Below are 21,672 nucleotides of genomic sequence, written 5' to 3' on the forward strand. Positions count from 1 at the left end.
CAACATATTTTAACAGACTTAATACTGTACAATTTTTGTGAGACTGAGGGAAACAGAGAACTCATGGAATCATGGTAAAATTGAAAACAGTCTTGTCACAACTCACAAAAAAAGCTCGAAAATCAAGACCCCCACACCTCTGTCTTGCACAACTTTTGTCCACTTCTTCCTTACTTTTACAACTTTAACAGACTTCTCCATTTCTCCTCCCTCTTCTTCCGCCTCCAATCTCTCTCCTCAAACCCAGTTTTTCCCAAACCCTCAAAGCCCCTTTCAAATTTCCAACCATTTACATCTTCCTCAAAAACCCCAGATTTTTTTTTTTTTTTTTTTTTTTTGTTTTTTTTTTTTGTTTTTTTTGTTATTACCCAGAAAAATCTCTTATAACTTGAGCAAACACTCAACTAAAAAATTAAACTTTTCTTCCATTTTTCTTGTTTCTGGGGTTTTCTCACTCATTTTAGACCCAAAAAAAGCAACCTAAAGATGCTAAACTCAAAACCCACTTCAAATTCACTAGTCAGCTCAAAATCAACCATTTTCATACTCACAATCTTGTCAATTTCATTACTAGTAAGCTCAAAATCAACCATTGAACCCTGTTCAAACTCAGACTCATGCAATGCTATGCTTGGTTACACTTTATACACTGACCTTAAGGTCTCTGAGGTAGCTGCCCTCTTTGGAATCGACCCAATTGCTCTACTAACCGCAAATTCAATCGACATTTCGTACCCGGATGTCGAAAACCATATATTACCATCCCAGTTATTCCTCAGAATCCCCATTAGTTGTTCTTGTGTTGATGGTATTAGGAAATCAGTGTCTACCCATTACAAAACCCGGCCTTCGGACTCGCTTTCCTCGATTGCAGACTCGATTTATGGGGGTTTAGTGTCTGCAGATCAGCTTAGGGAAGCTAATTCAATTACTGATACTGCTGTTCTTGATGTTGGACAGAATTTGGTTGTGCCTTTGCCTTGTACTTGTTTTAATAATACTGATAACTCTTTGCCTGCTATCTATTTGTCATATGTTGTTCAGCCTGCTGATACATTGCCTGGTATCGCGGCGAGGTATAGGAATACCATTACTGATTTGATGAATGTTAATGCTATGGGAAGTACTGCTATTTTTCCTGGAGATATACTTTCAGTGCCACTGTCTGGTGAGAACACTGTCCTGTTTTTCTTGTTGTTGTTTTAACTGTTGGAAAATGATGTATGTAACCCATTATATGAAGTTGAATGACAAGATAGTTTAGCATTGATATTAACACTGATTGACGCGTGATTTCGTCGTGAATTGAATACATCCCAGTTCGTTCTGTTTTAAGATGTACCATGTTCCCATGTTTATTGTATAGCTTGCAACATTGATTGAGCTTTCAAGTATGGGAGTTTTCTGCATTGTGCTACAACATTGGTTGTTATGACTCATGAAGACTTTATGTTATACGAAGTATGTATAGAATGCTAAATTAACTGAAATGCAGACTCCTGTATGAATTTCTAAGTGCATTATAGATTTATAGTAGAAAAATGTGTTATTTTAATGCTATGTACTCTAGTAAGGCTATATTGAAGATTAGAATTCATTCAAAAAAAAAAGTTTATTGAAGATTAGAATTGTAGTATACTACTCCGTACTACCTTAGTTACTTAGTACCTTTGTATGAAAAATACAAGCTTTTTGAACAAGGTAGTATTACTTTTTTTTTTTTTTTTTTTTTTTTTTTTTTTTTTTTTTTTTTTTTGTGGCATACATTAAGGAATTATCTAAGAATTTAGTTAGTTAATTATAGCTAAAATTGCAATGTTAACACAAAACGATGAATTATAGTGTGTGTGGGGGGGTGGGTGGGTCAGTGGGTGAGTGCATGCGCGCGTGTGTGTTGTGACTGTTGTCACCTATCACCTATATGTTGTAAAATTTAAAGAGTATTCAAACAAGCAATGAGGTTCACTTTGTTGGAGTGTGTGTGCGACTGTGCGTGTGTACTTTTGATTATGATTGACGATTGAGTGCTTACACGTTGTCAAATTTAAAGAGTATTCAAACAAGCAATGAGGATCACTTTGTTGGAATCCTCTCGCGGTATCTTTTATCTAAACAATGGTGTGATGGAAAAGTTTCTAATTTTGTCATTGCCTTGCAGCATGTGCATCAAATTTTCCTACAACTGCTTCTGATTATGGCCTAATTGTTCCAAATGGAAGTTATGCAATCTCTGCAAGTCACTGTGTACAGTGCAGTTGTGGCCCAGGGAGCCGCAAGTAAGTAACTTATACAATGCAAGATGATATTCGCCTTTTAAATTTATTTGGAGGTATTGGTTTACTTATTTGCTTGGTAGATTAAGCATGGTTGTGGTTATGTTTACAGTTTGTATTGCATGCCAGCATCATTGGCGGTATCTTGCTCAAGCATGCAATGCCGTGGTAGCAACCTTATGCTTGGAAATTCTACTATTCAACAAACCAGTGCTGGTTGCAATGTTACTTCTTGTAATTACGATGGTTTTTCAAATGGCACAATTCTGACTACGTATGTCTATGAGTCTATCTATAAGCTGCCATCTTTCTTAGTATTTATGGTTTCTCTGGCTGAAATTTGTATTGATGTTTTGCAGGTTGTCCACATCTCTTCAACCTCGTTGCCCAGGTAAAACCTAGAACTAATGTATAGGGTTCTTCATGTGTCCAGTTTAATGCTTTTGTGTCTTCCTAATTGCCCACGAGGAATGCTTAATTGCTTATTAAAGGATGATCGAGTCTTTCTTTTATTTTTCCCGCTGCTAGTATGTATTGCATGAGCCATTGTTCTGTTAGGGTCTGGGTCTCTGAGTCATATTCTGCACAAGTATGGTATTACTAGGAATTCAGAATGAGTCACATACTCATCATATATTGCAACATCAGACCTCGCGATCCTGTAAAAAGGGTTTTGTTGTGTTGGAAACTTCAATTCTCTAGTTTACTTATGAGGTTCCGTACATCTACTTCTACAAGAGATTGAAATCCACAAGGAACAACCAAAGTTTATTAAAGCCAACAGTGGGGTTCAAATAATGGGTAGCACCTTCTAATCACGAGGAATCCAGCTAGTACCATCTCAATTAGAGATGCTGGGGGTGTTGATACCAGTTCATCTATTCCATGCGTTAATTTTTTCCCATTAAGATGAGGCCATTATCAAATATTCTTATTGCTTTTTGCATGGAAAATTCGAACACTTTATATGCAGCCATGTTTCTACATAAAAGGATCATTATGCTAGTTGTCTTATTTTTTTAACATTTAAATTAAACAAGATCTGCAGAGCCATAGTACGTACCTTGTTATTTCTCCTTTTGCTGTTAATTCCAATATTGTGGCACCGATAACTCTAGTTTCCTCTTAATATTATTTCAATTCTATGTAATATAGCATCATTGCATATTTGCATAACACTGCTAAGCTGTCTATTTACAACATAATGACTTTGGTCTATTTGAATCTCGAAATGGTTCAGGGCCTCAGCAGTTTCCTGCAGTCTTTCCACCTCCTACTACAGCTACTCGGGATTCCATATACGCTCCGGCATCAGCACCAGCACCAGCACCATCACCCTCACATGCTCGGGGAGCTAGGGTGCCTGGTTCCACAGGCTCAGCTTTACCACCTCTAGGTTCATTTCCAGGCAGCGAACCTGCTGCAAGCACTGCTGGGATTGCTACCTCAGGTTGCTCATTGGTGAATCCATTTGCTGCCGTACAATTCACAATTCCTTTATGTGTGCTCCTTGTGTGCCTGGGGGCTCGTCAGGGCTTCTGATAATTTACCACTTTGAACTTGTTTGTTGTATCTATGTGACCTAATTTTAACAATTACTAATTTTTGGATGCTTGGTGAGAATTTTTTGTATTGGTAGAGCATTTGGTTAACTCATCATGTAATTCGATATTTGTTCAATGACTAATGAGTTTCTACTGTCGGCAATTATCACCTTTCTTGATAATGTCTTGAAATTTGAATCAGAAGCCGGACGTTGCTTTATTCATTTTAGTTTTACTTGTGATAATTTTTGCTTTGCTCTTATCAGTTAAACGAAAGTGCGCTATGTTTCAGCTTTCATTAGTTTTTGCTCTACCAATACAAAAAATTCTCATCTATCCATATGCACATTGAGATGGAAAGAAGGATACTGTCTGCTTCTCCAGGTCATGAAAAATTACAAAGTTCTGCTGCAGCTGGCTTCCAAACATTGATACACCATTACTCGGCATGATTGTCAGGCACACCATTCTCGGGCTGCTGGCATTTGTCAAGTAGTTCTCTTTAGGCAGCTCCAAGTCTCCAACACCAAATCCTTAAAGTGGAATTTTAGTTTGGGGAAACTCTGGCTCGAAGCATTTCTACCAGCAGGTGTACGAAAGCACAGATCCAGGTCTGTATATGAGGAGAACACAACAGGCAGCCTTGTGCGCTTCACAAACTCTTGCCTCAGCACCTGGTACGCTTCTTGCACCAAATAAGTTAATGTGGTTCCAGTGTCAAGAATCATCCCACTAGTTCCATCTTTCTTCAACTCAAATGTGGATTTCATTAACGGAAGAAGAGAATCATCAACAGATATCCCTTCCAGAGAAACATAGTATCGAGATGGTAAAACTGGGTTTTCGAGAATTGGAGTACCCTGAGAATTACTAGCATTACAGCCCTCATCAGCCAGAGACCCGAAAGAAAGGGTGCCCTTTTTGTTTTCTCCTAGCACTGGCAAGCAATACGAGAACTTTTTCACCTTAAGCTGTGAGACAAGGGACAGAGGGCCACGTCCTAGACCGATAATGCCTGCCACGGTGTCTAGACCGGACCCTCCATTGTTATTCCCACAGCCAAATCCTATGTTCGGTATAGACATATTGTGTGTTGGAGTCACCTAGGATGAAAGTATCCGTTGCCAGGTACCCTTGTGTGAAAGACATATCCCCATATAAGGTCTTATATCTACACAAATTACTCGTGCATTTTTTCGTTTTAGAGGCACATAAAGGGCTGGAACAAGGAAGAGGAGAGAAAGAGGACGAAGCATTAGGGGTCCAAAAACAGGGGTGGCTTGATGGTAGCAAGCCATACAAGGCATGCATTGTGTCCACACGAGATCACTACCGGTGTCCATGATGGCAGGAAATTGCCTAGGAGGAGTCCCAAGTGACATGTTCATAATAAACTCGCCATCAGCTTGAAGAACTGACGACTTGAAACTATGAGATGGTGTAGGGTACGCAGCTTGTGTGCTAAACCCTTCAAGCTTGATGGTGCTTTGTGCTGTTTGCGAGTTGGGAAGTTTTAACTTGGAATTAATACGTGAAATATCAACTCGAAAACTCAGTTGGGGAGAAGAGGTGACTGTAAGTGAAGTGGATATTGGCAATGCTGATTGAAAGAGGACATTGACGATCATAAGAATAATTGGTGAAGAGAATTGTAGTAGAGGTGGGTTGAACTTTTTGAAAAGATGGCCACCAATGAAATTGAGATGATGCAAATGCAAATAAGGATCCATTTACATATATTCCTTTGGTTATTATTGTGGAGCGTTACCTAAGAATAGTACGGAGTATGAAGTACAAAGTAATCTTAATATGATCGTGTATTCGTGTTTATATTTTGTGAGTCAAAATTTAAAGCAACTTATTACTGCTAGTGGAATAACCGAGTAACAACTTTAAAATAGATTGATGAGCAACTGAGCACTATGACGTTATATAAATGCCGTTGAACCTAATTTCCCACTAGTACTTATTTGAGTTATTTCGTTCTTTTTAAATTGTAATATATGAGAGCTGCACGGTAATTTATGAGAGTAGAGAGATAGAAAGGGTAAAAAAAAAAAAAAAAGGTGACTAATGTGATGAGGAGAGAGATAGAAAGAATCATTGTCCATGTAATGTTTCAATTATTTTATAACTTTTCTAAAAGGAATACGTTACGATTAAATAAAAATGAAGGAAATATACGTCAACATTACATGTTCAAATTTCAAACATATCAAAAAAAATTTATGTAGCTTTAGAATTTAAAATTGTAACTTGATATTACTTTTTGTTATGGAGTTATTATCAAATTAAAATTGGGGTATTGAGGGAGTTTCCTTTATTTAAAGTTGATTATACTAGTGTTTTAACCGTGGCTAAAATTCGAGAACTAAGGTTTACTCACTGTTTATATAAGACTATCCATAATTATCCCAAAAAATATACTGCTAATCATTTTTTTTTTTTTTTTTTTTTTTTTGTCAAAATTAAAAACAAGAATAATTTGATAGAGCTCATGCATGGATGGCATAAGACTCATAATTCATACATTCATTCATTTATATTCATGTCCATTTTGTGAATTTTGTGAACGTTTTCATGCTTGTTCATTGATGTTACTAACTTACTATTAAGAAGTTTATATGTGTTACGAATTTCTGGTATAAACTATAAAGGTCACAATAATGGCAACTTTCTTGCGGTTAACAAGGCATCAAAAACAAGATATAAACTGATCTTATTTTTTTTAAAAAAAAAATCTAATAAATAATTAGCAAGGAAGGTTTCTTAATATATATTTATATTTTTTTTCTTACTTGAAAAAAAAAAGTTGGAAAAAGAAATGTTCAATTTTCATCTACTTGGTTAAGAAAAACTCATCATTCAAGTACGATTCAACTTAACTGATCCTAACCCAACCGGTCAAAACCCGACCCGAACCAAAGGACAGGAATTTAAACATAACTACACATCTAAGACAAGTGAATAAGTGAAGTCATCAAAAGAAATTCAAGTCAGAAAATACTCACGTCGGCGGCAATGGCTCCGATTGCTTCCAAGCTCTACACAGGTAATCACAACATTCTTTCTCTCTCCTCCTTCAATTCATCACAATTTTCCCCCAATTATAAACCCTAACAATAAAAAATCCCCAAATTCAAACCTTTAATTTTTGAATTTTGCAGACGATGTAAGTTTGGTGGTACTATTATTCGACACCAATCCATATTTCTGGAATTCATCTTCTATCTCCTTCTCCCATTTCCTTTCTCACGTAAAACCCTAAACCCTAATTTTTCTATTTCCTTAATTTTCTTCGTTATTTATTCATTCGTAATAATTCTATCTTTTTTTGCAGATTCTCTCATTTGTCAATTCAATTTTGCTGCTCAATCAGCTGAACCAAGTAGTGATCATTGCGACAGGTCACAATACTTGTGGTTACATTTACGATTCGTCGTTGTCATCGGTTTCGTCATCGATTTCTTCCAATCAGAGCTCCGATGATGCTAAAATGCCGGCTTTTTGCTCGGAATTGCTCAAGAATTTGGAGGATTTTGTGAGTAGTGATGAGAGTTTGAGCTCTATTGGTGCTGCTAATGGCGTGGGTTCCTCACTTTTATCTGGTTCCCTGTCCATGGCTCTTTGTTGTATCCTTTGGTTCAATTTTTCGAGTTTTTTAGTTGTTAATGAATGTTCAATTTTGAGGACATTATTGGTTTTTGTTTTGATTAATTTGGGGAAAATAGATGTTCAGCGTGTTTTTCGATCTGGGCCACTTCATCCTCAGCCAAGGGTGAGTTGCTTGATTGTATTTTGTGTTTGTAGGTTTTTAGTCTTGTTTGTGTTTCATCATGTTATGAAATTTTGAAAATTGATGACTACTGTCTGTATCAAATGTGGGGTTCAGTATGTATGAAATTCTCAAATTTGTTGAAGCAATTTGCGGATTTTGTGATATTTGCTTGGTTGCATTAACTTTTATTAAAATTTATAATTCAGAGCTAGTTGCATTCTGTATGAATGTTGTTAAGTTTCCTTCAAATACTGCCTATGTTGATTGGACCTTTCATGCCTCTCCAAACCACGTGCAATCATCCATAGCACCACAAAAAAGTGTAAAACTTGGACATTTCTTCAGCTGACGTAGTTGTTTGTGATATTATCTGTGGCCTACTGGCCTTTACATGACATCTAAAGAAAAATGCTGGTTATTAGTGTAACACGTGCAAGAGTTGTTGGAGCAATTTAGTAATTTTTGTGCTACATTGGCAGATATTATGCTTGCATGGATCCCCTGATGGACCTGAGCAGTATGTTATTTTCTTTTTCGTTCCTTCATTCTATTCTATAAATTTTTAAGTTAACATTGGTCTTTAAATTTTTCTTTAATTTGCCTTTCTCAGATATGTTGCTGTGATGAATTCCATCTTTTCAGCTCAGCGTTCCATGGTACCTTATTCATTCAGTACTCAAGTTAATTAGTTTGTGTAATCCCAAATTTTTATTTCCCTTGTCATGGGCTGACAATGCATCTATTTGACCAATATTATGGTGAAGCTTCACCATGAGTCTTATGTGGTAAAACAAATGAAGCTTAATGCAAATTCCCTGCTTCTTTTTCCTGATAACCCAACAGATTTGTGAGACCATGGAAGCTGATTAACATCATACTTTAGTTGTTTCTCTGCCACCATAGTGCCTGCTTTGATGCCCCAGTAAGTATGAGATTGATTGGATGATACAAAGCTAAGAGCAAGGAGAAATAGTTCAGTAGCTGTACTCTGTACATATAGTAGTACTTAGCAGAGTATACAGCCATCTACTTTACATTTAAACTCTTATACTAGTAATTATTTTGCTGATTTGGTAGACTGTAGGGCAGTGTTTGTCTAGTAGTTAATGCTTCACTAGGGAGTATGACTTAGTGATGCCTTTGTGATATTGGAGCCAGTGGGAATCTCTTAGAGCGGCGATGACAGTTATTAATATTTTTGGTAGATAGGTTGTGTTTTAGAATATACTCCCTTTGATTTATTTATAGGTCATATTGGAGATAGGATTGCATATAAAGAAATTAATGAGAGTCCCTTAATTATGTGTTTGAGCTCTTTTCTATTTTATGGTTTCAGACTTTCTTTTGATGGACACCTTCAAATTCTGCACTCCTAGACATTATGTTGCATATTTCATACTCCCTGTCATGATGCTACACTATTTCCATCTTCCTTTGTTACCTTTGTTTCTCTTTCCTGATGTTTATGGGGTCAAGATGAAATAATCCATAAGTGGTGAGTTGGCATCGGTTAGATATATTTCTGGAATGTTGCTTAGAATGACTATTGCTAACCTAGTGTGAACATTATTGATTTAGGACCAAATTTACTCTTCCAAAACAACATTTAATATGATTTCATTATGCGGAATCCTCGGAATCTTCTATTCGAAGATTAATGTTATTATGCGGTGATAACTTTAGAGGACTGTATGCTAAGAGATGGTTCCATGTTGGTCTCTGCTACAGGTGAGCTTATATGAGAACAAATGGTTGATGTGGTATTTCTAGTAATGGATTATTTTGAAAAAAAATAATTGATAATATTTTGGTGAACACATTGCAATGGACATTGGCATGATAGTGATGATACTCTCCAGTCTCCATACAAATTTGCATATATACTCGTTACTTTTACCATATTGGGGTGAACATGCATAACAATGGACATTGGCATAAGACTCTACATACACATATACATATATACTCAATACCATTAGAAACATTTATTGCTTAAACAGGGGGCTTCAATTGACTTAAAGATTGAATTGAACTTTAGTTCTACTATAACTTGGATGGAAGAGAGGGATACATCTAGCCTTGCAAATGTTAAAATAGAATTCTTTCTGGAGTATTAATATCTTTTTTGTTTTTGGCTGTATCTTCTGATCTTGTGTGTGTTTTGCTTTATATTTTATTTTATTTTTTTGGTTCAACAAAAACCATCCTAGGCCTTGATTCTACTGAACTAGATTATTTTTTAATGATAAAACTGATTTTCACCGATTAAAACATTGTAAATGAGTCACTTGTATATTTGGTTATATGAAATTACTGATTCTAAGGATCAAAGTTGATTTTTACTGAATAAAGATTATTATAAGGTGAAGGGAACTAGTCATTATACCAATTTCAAGTTCTGGCTGGAACGATGACCCTATCCTCATCCTAAGCCCAAAGGAAGACACATTAAACATAATCGACTGCTCTTGTTTGATCAATTGATGTCTACAAATTTGATATGTTTGGTTATATACATGCAGGTCCCGATTGATTCTTGTGTTATAGGAGCACAGCACTCTGCCTTCTTGCAGCAGGTAGTGCATAATGCTTTTTCCTCAATGATTTTGCTTTTGTAGTCCATTTAGATGTTTTATATTCTGTTGCATTTGATATGCAAGGCGTCTTATATTACTGGCGGGGTCTATTTGAAACCTCAACAACTTGACGGGCTATTTCAGTATCTTTCTGTAAGTTATTTGTTGTCCTTATCAATAATGCGCTCAATTTCTACAATTTTATCTGCTCCCCTCCTATAATTAGGGGTATGGAGGTATGGTTGAACAGTTGAACACAACTGTAGTTTGACCTTGGTTATTGCAGGGAGTCAGGGACTGTTTCCTAATTTTTTTCTTGTTGTGGAGGGGAGTTCTCTCTCACTCTCTCTCTCTCTTTAGACTTATACTTTTACGCTTATAATATGCAGACTGTTTTTGCTACTGACTTGCACTCGAGGAACTTCATACAACTTCCTAAACCTGTAGGCGTTGATTTCCGTGCCTCGTAAGTTTATTATTCCTTTGCATTAGCTCAACCAACTGAAGCTTTCTTATTACTTCGTGTATAAATGATTCCTATCATGTTGCTTTAACATGGTATTTTGTGCTTTGCCATTTTCTCAATATTATGTGCTTAATGTCTGCTATGCAATTTTCCAGGTGTTTTTGCCACAAAAACACAATAGATATGGGTTACATATGTTCAGTATGCTTGTCGATATTCTGTATGCACCACAAGAAATGTTCTACGTGTGGGTGAGTAACATTTCTCTCAGCAACTAAATTTAACAACTTCTGCAGTATTTTGTATTAGTGAAGCTACCACCTCCTGCTGATCTCTTGATACCATTCTGGACTTAACAAACTTAGTATGGATAAAGGATCATGCTTAGCAATTGTATAAGCAGTTTAGTTTATTTTAGCTGTTGCCCATTACATTGCAGGGGATATGAGTCTCTTTGTTGTGGATTTGACATAATTTTGGTTCTTTACATCCACTTGGTCTGCCCAATATAATTAACTGGAAAACTCTTTTACCTTCCATTGAACTTGTCATCTAGTTATTTATAGACCTACCATACCTTCCATAGTTCCATTGGACTTGTCATTTGGTTCATCTGCTCAAGATCAGTTTGTGCACTGTGCGGTGAAGCGCCTTGTACAAACTTTTTTTGGTGGATTCTTCGTCTTGCTATTTCTAAACTGTATTGTTAAGTGTGTGTGAGGGTGGGTTTGCAAGGTTTTTTTTGGCAGGAGTCAAAAAGACGTGACATTTACTTTCTTGGGACAGAGTTTATTCTCAGATTTTGGTGTCACATTCCTGTATTGATCTTCCTTTACATATCTGATTGCTTTTCTGTTCTTTGTTTTCTGCATCTTTATTTGAGAAAACAGGTCAGTTTATGGCCGAGCCCAGTCAGATGCATCATCAGTATCAGGTCAGAAGAGAAAAGATCCATCATGAAACACATGTTCGGTATTTCAGCTCAAATTTTTACTCTGCGCAAGTGATGGTATTGGCAAATATCTTATATCCTATAGGGGGCATGATCTTTATTTTATATAGATACTTAGATTTTATCTCCCTTTTCACCTTTGATCAATCTAACGTGTGCCAAATATACTTGCAGGGTTTCAATCACTTGCGGCAGTATGCTTACGTGGCTCCATGAAGCTTTGTTTACGAGAGTCGAAAAACTGTTAAGCATGGTCCATTCTGTTATTCCTGGCGTAAGCAAATATGAAATTATACCAGGATCACTACACAGTTTTCTGATACTGCAATTTTCTTCTGGTTAGGCCTAGTTGGTTAGATTATGTGTTTTTTCCCCACTATAGTTCTTTGGTTATAAATCATATACTGTATTTCTTTGTAGCGTTTCATTAGTATCAGATAACTCAGTTGATTGTTTTGAAGAGTGATAAAATAACAGCAGATGTTGCTATGTTTTGGACAACTTTACGTCTCTTTTTGTACAATCTTCTTTCCAAAGACTAGGTATGTATTTAAACACGCGTAATTTAAAAGATCTGACAAATATCTAGCTGGATAATATGATCCCATGTGCCTTTATTGAATTTATAGTGTCCCACCCATGTTATTTTTAAGGATAAATCATTGGCTTCGTATGTGATTTTGATCCTATTTTTATACAAACTATCTGGAGCTGCCCCTTCAATCTATCCTATACAGCATTCCATCCATGAAAGAGAAGGACCTCCGCCACCCCCTCCTCCCCTTGGCAAACCATGCAGACGCCACAATAACCACCACCACTGGCTTTGTGGGTCCGACATCAAATGACAGTGGCAAGACCACCTCATCCCGCTTGAGTGTATCTGCTCGTCTCCTTGTTATATTCTTAATTGGTGCCATCTCCATATGGGCATCCCATGAGGCATCAAAAGGATTTGCGATCACAGTCGTTAACAACATGAAGGATACACCGGCGGGAGAGAAATTCACTCTCTTCTTCGTCTCCAATGATGAAGCCATGCGATTAGTTCAAAGTTCTTCCACTTTTGCTGCCGAAGTTCTTTTTCCTGGTGATGATAGCATACCTGAGAAGCTCATCGACCAGATCGATGTCCAACTAGTCAGCTACAATCTAACCAGTGATCATACAGTTGCTGTCAAGTCTTTGGGACAAAAGAGCAAGTATATACTCTTCATAAATCCTTTAGTCATGGAATTCGGTGACTTCAGGTACAGAATCAGAAAAGAAATTCAAAGAGGCATGGCTGAAATTTTGCTGTTCAATAGGCAACACACAGCTCCGAAGACCTTGCTAGCTGGAATGGTTGAATATATAAGCGATTTGGCCGGTTTTGGCGGTCCAAAACCGGTGTTCAAACCGAGAGATGTCAGCGCGAAGTGTTGGGAAGAAAAGGATTCAGGAATTGTGGCAAAGTTTTTGGCTTACTGTGAGAAGAAAAGTAAAGGATTTGTTGGAAGATTGAACCAAGAAATGAATAGAGATGGTTGGTATGAGAAATTAATGGATAAAGTGCTTGAAATGCCAGCCATGCATTTTTGTGTAGAATTCCATGATTTCATGATCAAGAATGAGGATATGACTGAGTGATGCTCCGTCTGAGCTGTCCTGTTCTAGCTTCTGTGAATTCTTTGTATTTTTTATAATTTTCTTTTTCTTGATATCCTATATATAGTCAATTAATACGGAGTACAGAGTATAATTTTTGAAGATACTGAGCAATTTATTTATTTATTTATTTTTACGAAAAAGATAGATCTTGATCTGTAGTCAAGTAGGCAGCTTCGTTTATCGTGCAATTTGTTATATCATTAATTAATTAATTATTAATTTGGATATTCACTTTTATCTACCCATTTTGAACTTCTCTTCAAAAAAAAAAAAAAAAAAAAAAAAAAAAAAACCTTCCATTGAAGTAGGGAGGGCCTCCCCCCCAAAATAAAAAAATAAAAAAAAAGTGACGAGGATTCGATTCTCATCATCCTCCTCTTCCTCTAATAGGAAGGGGGGAGGACCCCGTAGCTTACCGTATTAAAAAAAACAACCAAAAAAAAACTCGGAATAGTTCAGCTTGATTCAGCCCAGAGTAAGTGAGAGCTTAATTCCCTCAGCATTAAGAATGTGAACATAAAGCTTGGACAAGAATGTGAACATAAAGCTTGGACAAGAATGTGAACATAAAGCTTGTGAATATAAAGCTTGGACAAGAATGATTAAATTGAAGAAACAATGAACATCAACATTTCCACTGAGAATCTCATCACATAACAAAGAAAACCAATGTTATTTACAACTATTTACAATTAATTAGTGAGCTAGGCAACACATTAAGACAGATGAAAACAATCCTAACAGCGTGCATTATTGATTCAAAGTAAGACAGTCATCTTCAAACAGCCTTGATTCACAGGGACACTTCAAAGTAAGACAATAATCTTCAAACAGCCTTGATTCACAGGCACGCTTCATAGTAAGATGGTAGTCTTCAAATGGCCTTTAGTACAAGTTTACTAGTATGATGAACCCCATGAGCAGCAAGTTTCAGCACTGCACGGCTTTGGTACAACCTACACAGGAAAGCATACGAGCACAAGGCCCAATTAAATGAATGTTTCAAAACCAAAAAGCTGTAGCCTGCTTCATACCTCCTACTTCAATCATTATCAATTATCACACAATTTAAACTATCGTCCAGTTAATGCATGAGGCATGGCTATTTCAAATTCCTTCCAAGTGTGATTTCTATGATAAGTACAGCCGTGCCTAAGGGCATCTCAAATCCTTCCTAGTGTGATTTCAATGTGAACTACGGCTGTGCCTAAGGGCATATGGCTCAAAGGTAGGGCACTACAAAGAACAATTCCATGGCTTAGCCTCTGTGGCTCTGCATTGCTCCAGAAAGTCAAAATGCAGATGACAACATATAGCTAACATACACAATGATTTTCAGGATGTGGCTCCATTAGGATTGAGTCATTGATGGGCTGATGGCAGCGCATAGGCTATTCCACAGTCCAACCAATCCCTGTCATTCACATGTCATAGAAGAAGATATGACCAAAAGATGGCTCTGATACTGAGAGAGATTACACCCTCGATGTTGTTAAGCTGTCTAGAAAATGTCATACTAAATGGTCTAACTTCTAATTTGCAATGAAGTAAAACAGTCAATTGCCTATCCAGATAAAAGTAATGGAAACAACCTCTTTGCAGTAGTAGGAGCAAGGGAAAGAGGATTTATAATTGCATAGCTAAAGGCTGTGAATTTCTGAATAACTAAACCCTGTCCCTTGGTGGGAGCCTTGTTGAAGAAAATTGAAAACATATTATGATCTAAGATTAAAGGGTATAGGTAAGTAGGAAAGAGTAGTCCGAGAAATGGTAATCCTTGGCACGACATAAAACCGACCTAGAGAAACCCAAATCCAAAAAGACACAAACAAGAATCAAACCCGACCCAAACAGATCAATTTGTAATTATATGCAATTATGCACCTATCGGCTATCCTATCCTACTTTTTATATAATTTTTTATGTATTTGGTGAACCACCAGAAATTGACACAAAATCAAACACAAACACAACCAGTATACCTGCTTTGCCAGCTCTAGGAAAGACTACATGTGAATAAGTGAAGCATAAATTGATAAAAAAAAGATAACAGGTTCAGCCTGAGCCTGTTGCACAACAGAGAGAGGCTAATCAAATAGCTGACTCACTGGCAATCTGGCACCCAGTGAAGAGAGAGAGAGAGATGAGGCAGCAAAAAAAAAAATACTGTATATGTCATGGGAAGGTAAAGGTAAAGTTCCTATATTTCTTGATCACTGAATAATGATAAAGGCAAGATCCCATACCAAGCAGCTACTACACAAAGAATAGACCCCAAGAAAAAAAAAAACTTACTAAAATATTGCAATCCTGTTTTGTGTAGTACACTTTAACAACAATTTTAGGAAGAATAATTTATTGTTATCATCGAAAATTATTAGATTAAAATTCGGAGTTGTAAGCACAGCCCACGTTCTAGCTTGGTAATTAGCGCTAATTGGTCAAAATATTTCCAAATTGAGAGGGCAGACACTTGAATTTACACTGATTTAGTGATATCCATTACTTGTCCCCATGTTCAACAGTGAAAGGGCAAAAATGAAAGGGGAGTGGAGGGTGGTCATGTTTACTTTCAAGAAAAAAAATATGAACTTGAAAATTAAAGAAAGGGGGCCTGGAAAATGTATTTATGTGGAAGTCAACTGACCCTGCGATAGCAAGTCCCCATGTAGAAAGGGCATAGAACAGCTTCCCAGCATGCCATATACTCAGCATCTTCTCAACCTTATGAAATCCACCAAGTGAGCTGGTCAAAGCTGCAACGGTTAAAATCACACATCAGTACATAAATTACAGCAGCAGAAATCAATGTAATGGGACATCTCTAAGACACTTATAAACAAAAGTTTCCTCAATTGATTCACAAACATCTTATAAAGAAAGGGCATATGTCATATTGTCTTTGTTGTCTTAACTCTTAAAGAGGTACCAAAAGGCTTACTCTAGGGGTTTTTGTCAAGAAAAATTACGATCACGTTATATGAAGATCCAAAAGTTGGGTACTTGAGATCCATTGGATAGCAGATTATGTCATTATGTCAAGATCAGGGATGTTAAATTGCCAATTCCTTTAAAGGAAAACTACATAGATCTCAAAAAAGTTCCCAATGCCTGTAACTTCAGCCCACACTTGTTTTATAAAAAACCATTGTAAGCAAGACGAATAAAATTAATTGCAGGGCATGAAGCCATGAACAAACAAACCGTTGAGAGCAACCTTAGAGATGCAGTGGAATGGAAATTCTACAGATATCAATGTCTGAAAGAGACTTACTTTATACTCTGTAGAATACAAATATCATATATTAATGACAAATGGTTCTACAAAAGTAATGAAAAGCCAATAGCCAACATAAACTTACTTTTCTGTAGCTGCTCTGGAGTCAATTTCTGCAACTTAGGATTTGACACAATACATCTAGCAAGGAAGTTGGCAACACCATCCACCACCTGTTCCTCACAGACTATAACATAGTTTTCGTCATCTATACCACTGCGCTCCTCAACTTTTCCAGGAACCATGGAATCCGTAACCCACACCCACCAACTGGGTTCTTCTTGGTCGACATTGATTAAAACTTCAACAGCTTCCAAGTCTTCTCCTGCCAAGCAACAATAATCCCCATAAACAGCAAAAGTCAGGACTTGCGGCAGTATATGGTAAATTTGTACAAACTATAATTTAGTTACTACAAATGACAACAAACCTGTAGGCTCTTTCAAAGGAAACTCCTTTGTAGTCCCATTCACTGACCCATCACGGAGCGACTGAAGTCGAGTCAAGAAGCTTTCAGAATCTACAGCAGTCACAAGACGCTCGTGAAGCTGCATTCACAACATAATACAAAATTACATAATTAGCTAATATTACAATCCAATACAGCCAAACTGATTAATTCATTCCTCCTATCCTCCTTTATCCGAAATGGGCTCACACAAATACAAGATTCCTGATCCATCAATCTCACTGTAATTTATCTAAACCAAATAAACACATAGCAAATTACTTTGCATAAATCTCCATCCATCTCTTCAAACAAATATCATCTTTCATAACATAATCTTTTTAAATATAGTTCAATAAGGGAAACTGGCATTTTTTTTTCCATCACCAATCACTCCATAGCAATTTAATCATCATCTTCTGATTCACAACTCCAAAAGGCGGAAAGGGCAATGGAAATTTTCCTTTCACCAATCAATCATTTCAAAACAATACAATTATCATCTTTCAAAGCGTAATTCCGAAGGGAGACATGCAATATTTCATTCAATCACTTCGAAACAGTAAAAATATCATCTTTCGGAGCATAAATCTAAAGGAGCAGGCAATTCCCTTTTCTATCATCATTCCCCAATTATGAAATTCCCAAAAACACAACAAAACGCTAAAAAAGACCAAATCTTTTAAGCTTAATTTCGTCATAAGATTTATATCTACCAAATTACAAGAAAAAAATCAAGATTCTGCCAAAAAATTAACCAAAATTACTTCCCAAATCAAACAAACCCTAGAACAGAACATCCAAATTAAGAACATACATCAGGAGGGCAATCTTGAAGAAGGCAAGGAGAAGAAGAAATCTTCTGAAACAACTTCAAATTCTGCTCCAATAATTCCTTCAATCGTCTATTCTCTGTTCGGATATCCTCGAATTCTTCGAAAGTAAGAGGGGCATTAGATTCAGCGGCGGAATTATCGGGGTGATCAGAGTGGTTATTGCGATGGAGGAGCTCAGCGGCGCACCAAGCGAGCTCCGCCACCTCAACCACGATCTTCGCCGCTTCTACCGCTTCTTTAGCGTGACCCATTGTTTTCTCTTGTTATTTTGGGTAAGATGTTCTTTACTCAACTGGGGATAACAATTTTAACAAAACTTGTTTTAACATACTCCGTATTGACGAGGTCAAAGTAGATGTATTTATTTTTTTGGTGCAAATGAGGGTCGGAGCCCATTTATTGAAAATAAAAAATACAACCAAATCAAGCTACAAAACGTGGCCAAGCCACACCAATAGCATCCTTCCTTAGAAAATTATTTATTTCGACCGGAGGAGTATCGAAATAAATAACCCTCTCCTCTTGGATGACCCCCATATTGGCAAGTTGATCCGCCACCCTATTACCCTCCCTAAAACAATGAGAAAAACTAATCGAAAAATTGAAAAAAGAAATTAATCTACGGCAAGAAGTGAGAATATGGGTGTATTCCCCTCCTTGAATAGCATCCTTGCTAAGAGTCTCGATACATGCCTTGTTGTCCATCTGCAAAACAAGCTTTGTTAAACCCCTTTTACTTGCCATCTGTAGTCCTATTTCAGCAGCTAGTAATTCAGCTCTAAAAGCACTGCATATCCCAAAGTTTGTTGTGAAACATTGCATGAAATTCCCTTGGCAGTCACGAAGAATGCCACCACCTCCTGCATATCCAGGGCTGCCCTTCGCTGCTCCATCAGTGTTCAAAGTGAACCAGTCCATTGGTGGTGCTAGCCATTTAATTAGGATTTCCTGCTTAAAATTGCTAGTGTCTGGATTATTGAGAGACTGAGAGGTTCCTGTCAATGCCTCCCAAGTGGAATCAGTTTGAGATCGAATAAACACACCCACATCACTTGGAGATGCATTATGATTATCAAACAAATCACCATTTCTCCACTTCCATATCCACCAAAGAGTTATGGCAAAACATGTTGGCCATTTTTCAGAGTGAATAAGTTCCTCACCTTTTAAGTTTCGTTCCAGCCAAGAGGAGAGATCACCTGAATAAAAGGAAGGGTAATTTGCAGCACTTCCAACACTATTCCAAGCTTCCCTGGCTGCAGGACAGTCTCTGAATAGATGCAACAGAGTTTCATCAGTGTTGAGGCTGCATCTCTTGCATCTTGGATCATCAGTGAGATGGCGAAGCTTTTTATTTGCATTACATAACACTCTATCATGGAACACCAGCCATAGAAACACACGAATTCTCTGCTGAACTGGTGTTCTCCAAGCCAAATTCCACTTAGCATCAGTAGCAACCATGCTGTCATCTTTAATTAATTTCATAGCTTCCTTAACAGAGAACCCACCTACTTTGCCCCCTTTCCAGTATCTAATGTCATCCAAGTCAGGGTCTTGTATGACTTTGTGAGCAGCAATCTTCTTCAGGGCAGCAATGGGAAGCAGATCAGCTATTTTGTCCCACTTCCACCCTGATTCATCATCCCAAAGTTCAGCTACAATAGCTACATCAATGTCATCTGGGATTTGATCAATTGCAACTTCCCTGAGAGGACCATCAGTGGCCCACACATGGTCCCAAAAGAGCGTTCTGCCACCATTCCCTATAGCTACAGCCGAGCCCTTTTTTAACAAGCTTGCATTCTCAGTAATTCCCCGCCAAACATTAGACATACTTGACGTTGGAACAAACATATCTATATCGCAACGGCCTCTACAATACTTATGCCTAAGTACTCTAGACCACAAAGAATCCGGTTCATTAAGAACTCTCCATCCTAGCTTTGTAAGAAAAGCAGAATTGGATTGTCTAGCTGATCTAATGCCAATTCCCCCCTTTTCATTAGGTAACTGCAAAGTTTCCCAAGAGAGCAAATGGATTCGGCTTTTTTCTTCATCTCCACCCCATATAAATCTTCGAGTTTTTTGATCAATTTTGTCACATATTGATCTTGGGATTTTTGCAGACTGCATAGAGTAGTTAGCCATGGTAGTGATGGTTGATTTTGCTAAAGTAACACGCCCAGCCAGAGACAAGTACTTGGATTTCCATCCCGAAAGGCGACGGTCAATTTTTTCACAAAGATATGCATAGGTTTGCTTGGTCACTTTACTGGTTAGAGTAGGCATACCTAGATAGAGACCCAAATCTTCAGTTATGTCCATACCTAGAGCCTCACTAATGCCCTTTTGAGTATCTTCGTGGACATTATTAGAGAAGAAGACCCTGGATTTAGGTAGACTCACTTTTTGCCCTGAAGCAGCACAGAACCGATCGAGGCAGTCCCTGACAATTTCAGCTTGATCAATAGAAGCCTCTGCAAAGAGAATCAAGTCGTCCGCAAAAAATAAATTTGAAAGAAGCGGCCCTCCTCGACTAGCATAAATCGGCTTCCACTTATTCGCCACTATTGATTCTTCAATCACTTGATTTAGACGCTCCATACATAGGACAAATAGATACGGGGAGAGTGGATCCCCTTGTCTAATGCCACGAGTTGGGTAGAAAGCATCCGTCTTTTCACCATTCCACAAAATATTCATTGATGGAGTAGTGATGCATTGCATAATTACCTCTATCATAAGCTTTTTCGAAGTCTATTTTTATCGTCATGTACCCCTTTCCCCCCTTTTTTCTCTTCATAGTGGGCAATACCTCTTGCATGATGACAATGTTGTCTGTAATTTGGCGGCCAGGGACAAAACTTGACTGAGTATTGGCTATGACTTTGGGCAGCAGGGGTTTTATGCGGTTTACAATTGCCTTAGTCACAATTTTATAAGCCACATTACACAGGCCTATAGGGCGAAATTGTGAAGCAGACTCAGGGCTATCAACTTTCGGGAGCAGAACCAGGTAAGTCTCATTCAAGAACTCTGGCACACCCTTACCATCCAGCACGTTTCTAGCTAAATCATACACATTCTGAGCAACTGTATCCCAGTTCTTTTGGTAGAAAAGTGCCTGGAAGCCATCAGGCCCAGGAGCTTTAAGCGAGCCCATGTTCTTTACAACATATTCAATGTCGCAATTGGTGTAGGGACGATTTAAACTATCCCAATCAGAGTTCGACAAAGCAGTACATACACCAGTGGGGATATTGTAATCACCTTCAACACCATCATCAGTATATAATTGAGCAAAATAAGACACCACTTGATTTTTCACCTGACTTTGATAAAAAAGCCACTGCCCATCAGCATCTTTAATTGCGACAATCTTGTTTCTCCAACGTCTCACCACTGTACTAAGGTGAAAAAAGTAGTATTACGGTCTCCATGTTGCAACCAGTCAACTCGTGCTTTCTGGTACCATAAAATTTCTTCCTGATTAAGCACTGTGACAGGGTAAAGTCGTATCCCCTAATCAAAAGTAATACCTAAGTCCTCTAACTAAAGTAGATAGGGAAGTAGGGTCGAATCCACAGGGAAACTGGTCTTTCTACTCCTAATTAATTAAAATAATCTAAATTATTAGGGTAACCAAATTGTTGTGTTCAATATGAAACTATGCTACGGAGATTGAGTTTAGGGAGAAAATCAATAATAAGAAGGCCTAGGGTCACAGGTTCACCAATAATTAATAATCCGGGATAAAACATAACAATCAATAATCAACATTGCACAAATAACATGATTAACAGGCTCTCGCAATTTATTAATCAACATAGATCTAACAGGCTCTCGCAATTTACTAGATCTAAGTTCCT

The 21,672-nt window shown here is 37.5% G+C and overlaps 4 protein-coding genes and 1 pseudogene across 4 annotated transcripts; 3 read left to right on the forward strand and 2 right to left on the reverse strand.

Moving 5' to 3' along the window:
* LOC145586553 (lysM domain-containing GPI-anchored protein 1-like) lies at positions 1–4,034 on the forward strand. Its single transcript, XM_081643412.1, has 5 exons — positions 1–1,168; positions 2,159–2,276; positions 2,386–2,547; positions 2,633–2,664; positions 3,514–4,034. Exons 1-5 carry the CDS (start codon positions 487–489, stop codon positions 3,813–3,815), a joined length of 1,296 nt encoding a protein of 431 aa, XP_081499538.1. The 5' UTR covers positions 1–486; the 3' UTR covers positions 3,816–4,034.
* Positions 4,035–4,305: 271 nt separating this feature from the next.
* LOC145584333 (aspartic proteinase nepenthesin-1 pseudogene) lies at positions 4,306–4,902 on the reverse strand (annotated as a pseudogene).
* A 1,905-nt stretch (positions 4,903–6,807) lies between these two features.
* Positions 6,808–12,173, forward strand: LOC145586554 (general transcription and DNA repair factor IIH subunit TFB4-like). The gene is made up of 12 exons (XM_081643413.1): positions 6,808–6,869; positions 6,985–7,073; positions 7,158–7,449; positions 7,549–7,595; positions 8,075–8,112; positions 8,206–8,251; positions 10,118–10,171; positions 10,256–10,324; positions 10,561–10,637; positions 10,793–10,888; positions 11,528–11,646; positions 11,764–12,173. The coding sequence occupies exons 1-11, from the start codon at positions 6,839–6,841 to the stop codon at positions 11,595–11,597; spliced, it is 909 nt and encodes a 302-aa protein (XP_081499539.1). The 5' UTR covers positions 6,808–6,838; the 3' UTR covers positions 11,598–11,646; positions 11,764–12,173.
* Positions 12,174–12,308: 135 nt separating this feature from the next.
* LOC145586555 (uncharacterized) lies at positions 12,309–13,371 on the forward strand. Its single transcript, XM_081643414.1, has one exon. It carries the CDS (start codon positions 12,337–12,339, stop codon positions 13,216–13,218), a length of 882 nt encoding a protein of 293 aa, XP_081499540.1. The 5' UTR covers positions 12,309–12,336; the 3' UTR covers positions 13,219–13,371.
* A 450-nt stretch (positions 13,372–13,821) lies between these two features.
* LOC145585384 (uncharacterized) lies at positions 13,822–18,131 on the reverse strand. Its single transcript, XM_081642087.1, has 5 exons — positions 17,782–18,131; positions 16,947–17,064; positions 16,602–16,841; positions 15,887–15,995; positions 13,822–14,195 (listed from the first exon to the last, which is right to left on the reverse strand). Exons 1-5 carry the CDS (start codon positions 18,049–18,051, stop codon positions 14,114–14,116), a joined length of 819 nt encoding a protein of 272 aa, XP_081498213.1. The 5' UTR covers positions 18,052–18,131; the 3' UTR covers positions 13,822–14,113.
* Positions 18,132–21,672: the final 3,541 nt, after the last annotated feature.

This window comes from Chenopodium album, chromosome 16, assembly GCF_948465745.1.
Source record: "Chenopodium album chromosome 16, dcCheAlbu1.1, whole genome shotgun sequence".
Lineage (NCBI taxonomy): Eukaryota > Viridiplantae > Streptophyta > Magnoliopsida > Caryophyllales > Amaranthaceae > Chenopodium > Chenopodium album.

Excerpts from the sequence above, each read along its gene's own strand:
- LOC145586553 (XM_081643412.1), top strand. The coding sequence starts at position 487 with ATGCTAAACTCAAAACCCACTTCAAATTCACTAGTCAGCTCAAAATCA. Across the intron at positions 2,277-2,385 it reads TGTGGCCCAGGGAGCCGCAA|TTTGTATTGCATGCCAGCAT; the intron begins GTAAGTAACTTA and ends TTATGTTTACAG. Across the intron at positions 2,548-2,632 it reads AATGGCACAATTCTGACTAC|GTTGTCCACATCTCTTCAAC; the intron begins GTATGTCTATGA and ends GATGTTTTGCAG.
- LOC145586554 (XM_081643413.1), top strand. The coding sequence starts at position 6,839 with ATGGCTCCGATTGCTTCCAAGCTCTACACAG. Across the intron at positions 6,870-6,984 it reads TGCTTCCAAGCTCTACACAG|ACGATGTAAGTTTGGTGGTA; the intron begins GTAATCACAACA and ends TGAATTTTGCAG. Across the intron at positions 10,172-10,255 it reads ACTCTGCCTTCTTGCAGCAG|GCGTCTTATATTACTGGCGG; the intron begins GTAGTGCATAAT and ends TTGATATGCAAG.
- LOC145586555 (XM_081643414.1), top strand. The coding sequence starts at position 12,337 with ATGAAAGAGAAGGACCTCCGCCACCCCCTCCTCCCCTTGGCAAACCAT.
- LOC145585384 (XM_081642087.1), bottom strand. The coding sequence starts at position 18,051 with ATGGGTCACGCTAAAGAAGCGGTAGAAGCGGCGAAGATCGTGGTTGAG. Across the intron at positions 17,065-17,781 it reads TTCAAGATTGCCCTCCTGAT|CTTCACGAGCGTCTTGTGAC; the intron begins GTATGTTCTTAA and ends TTGTGAATGCAG. Across the intron at positions 15,996-16,601 it reads TCCAGAGCAGCTACAGAAAA|CTTTGACCAGCTCACTTGGT; the intron begins GTAAGTTTATGT and ends TAACCGTTGCAG.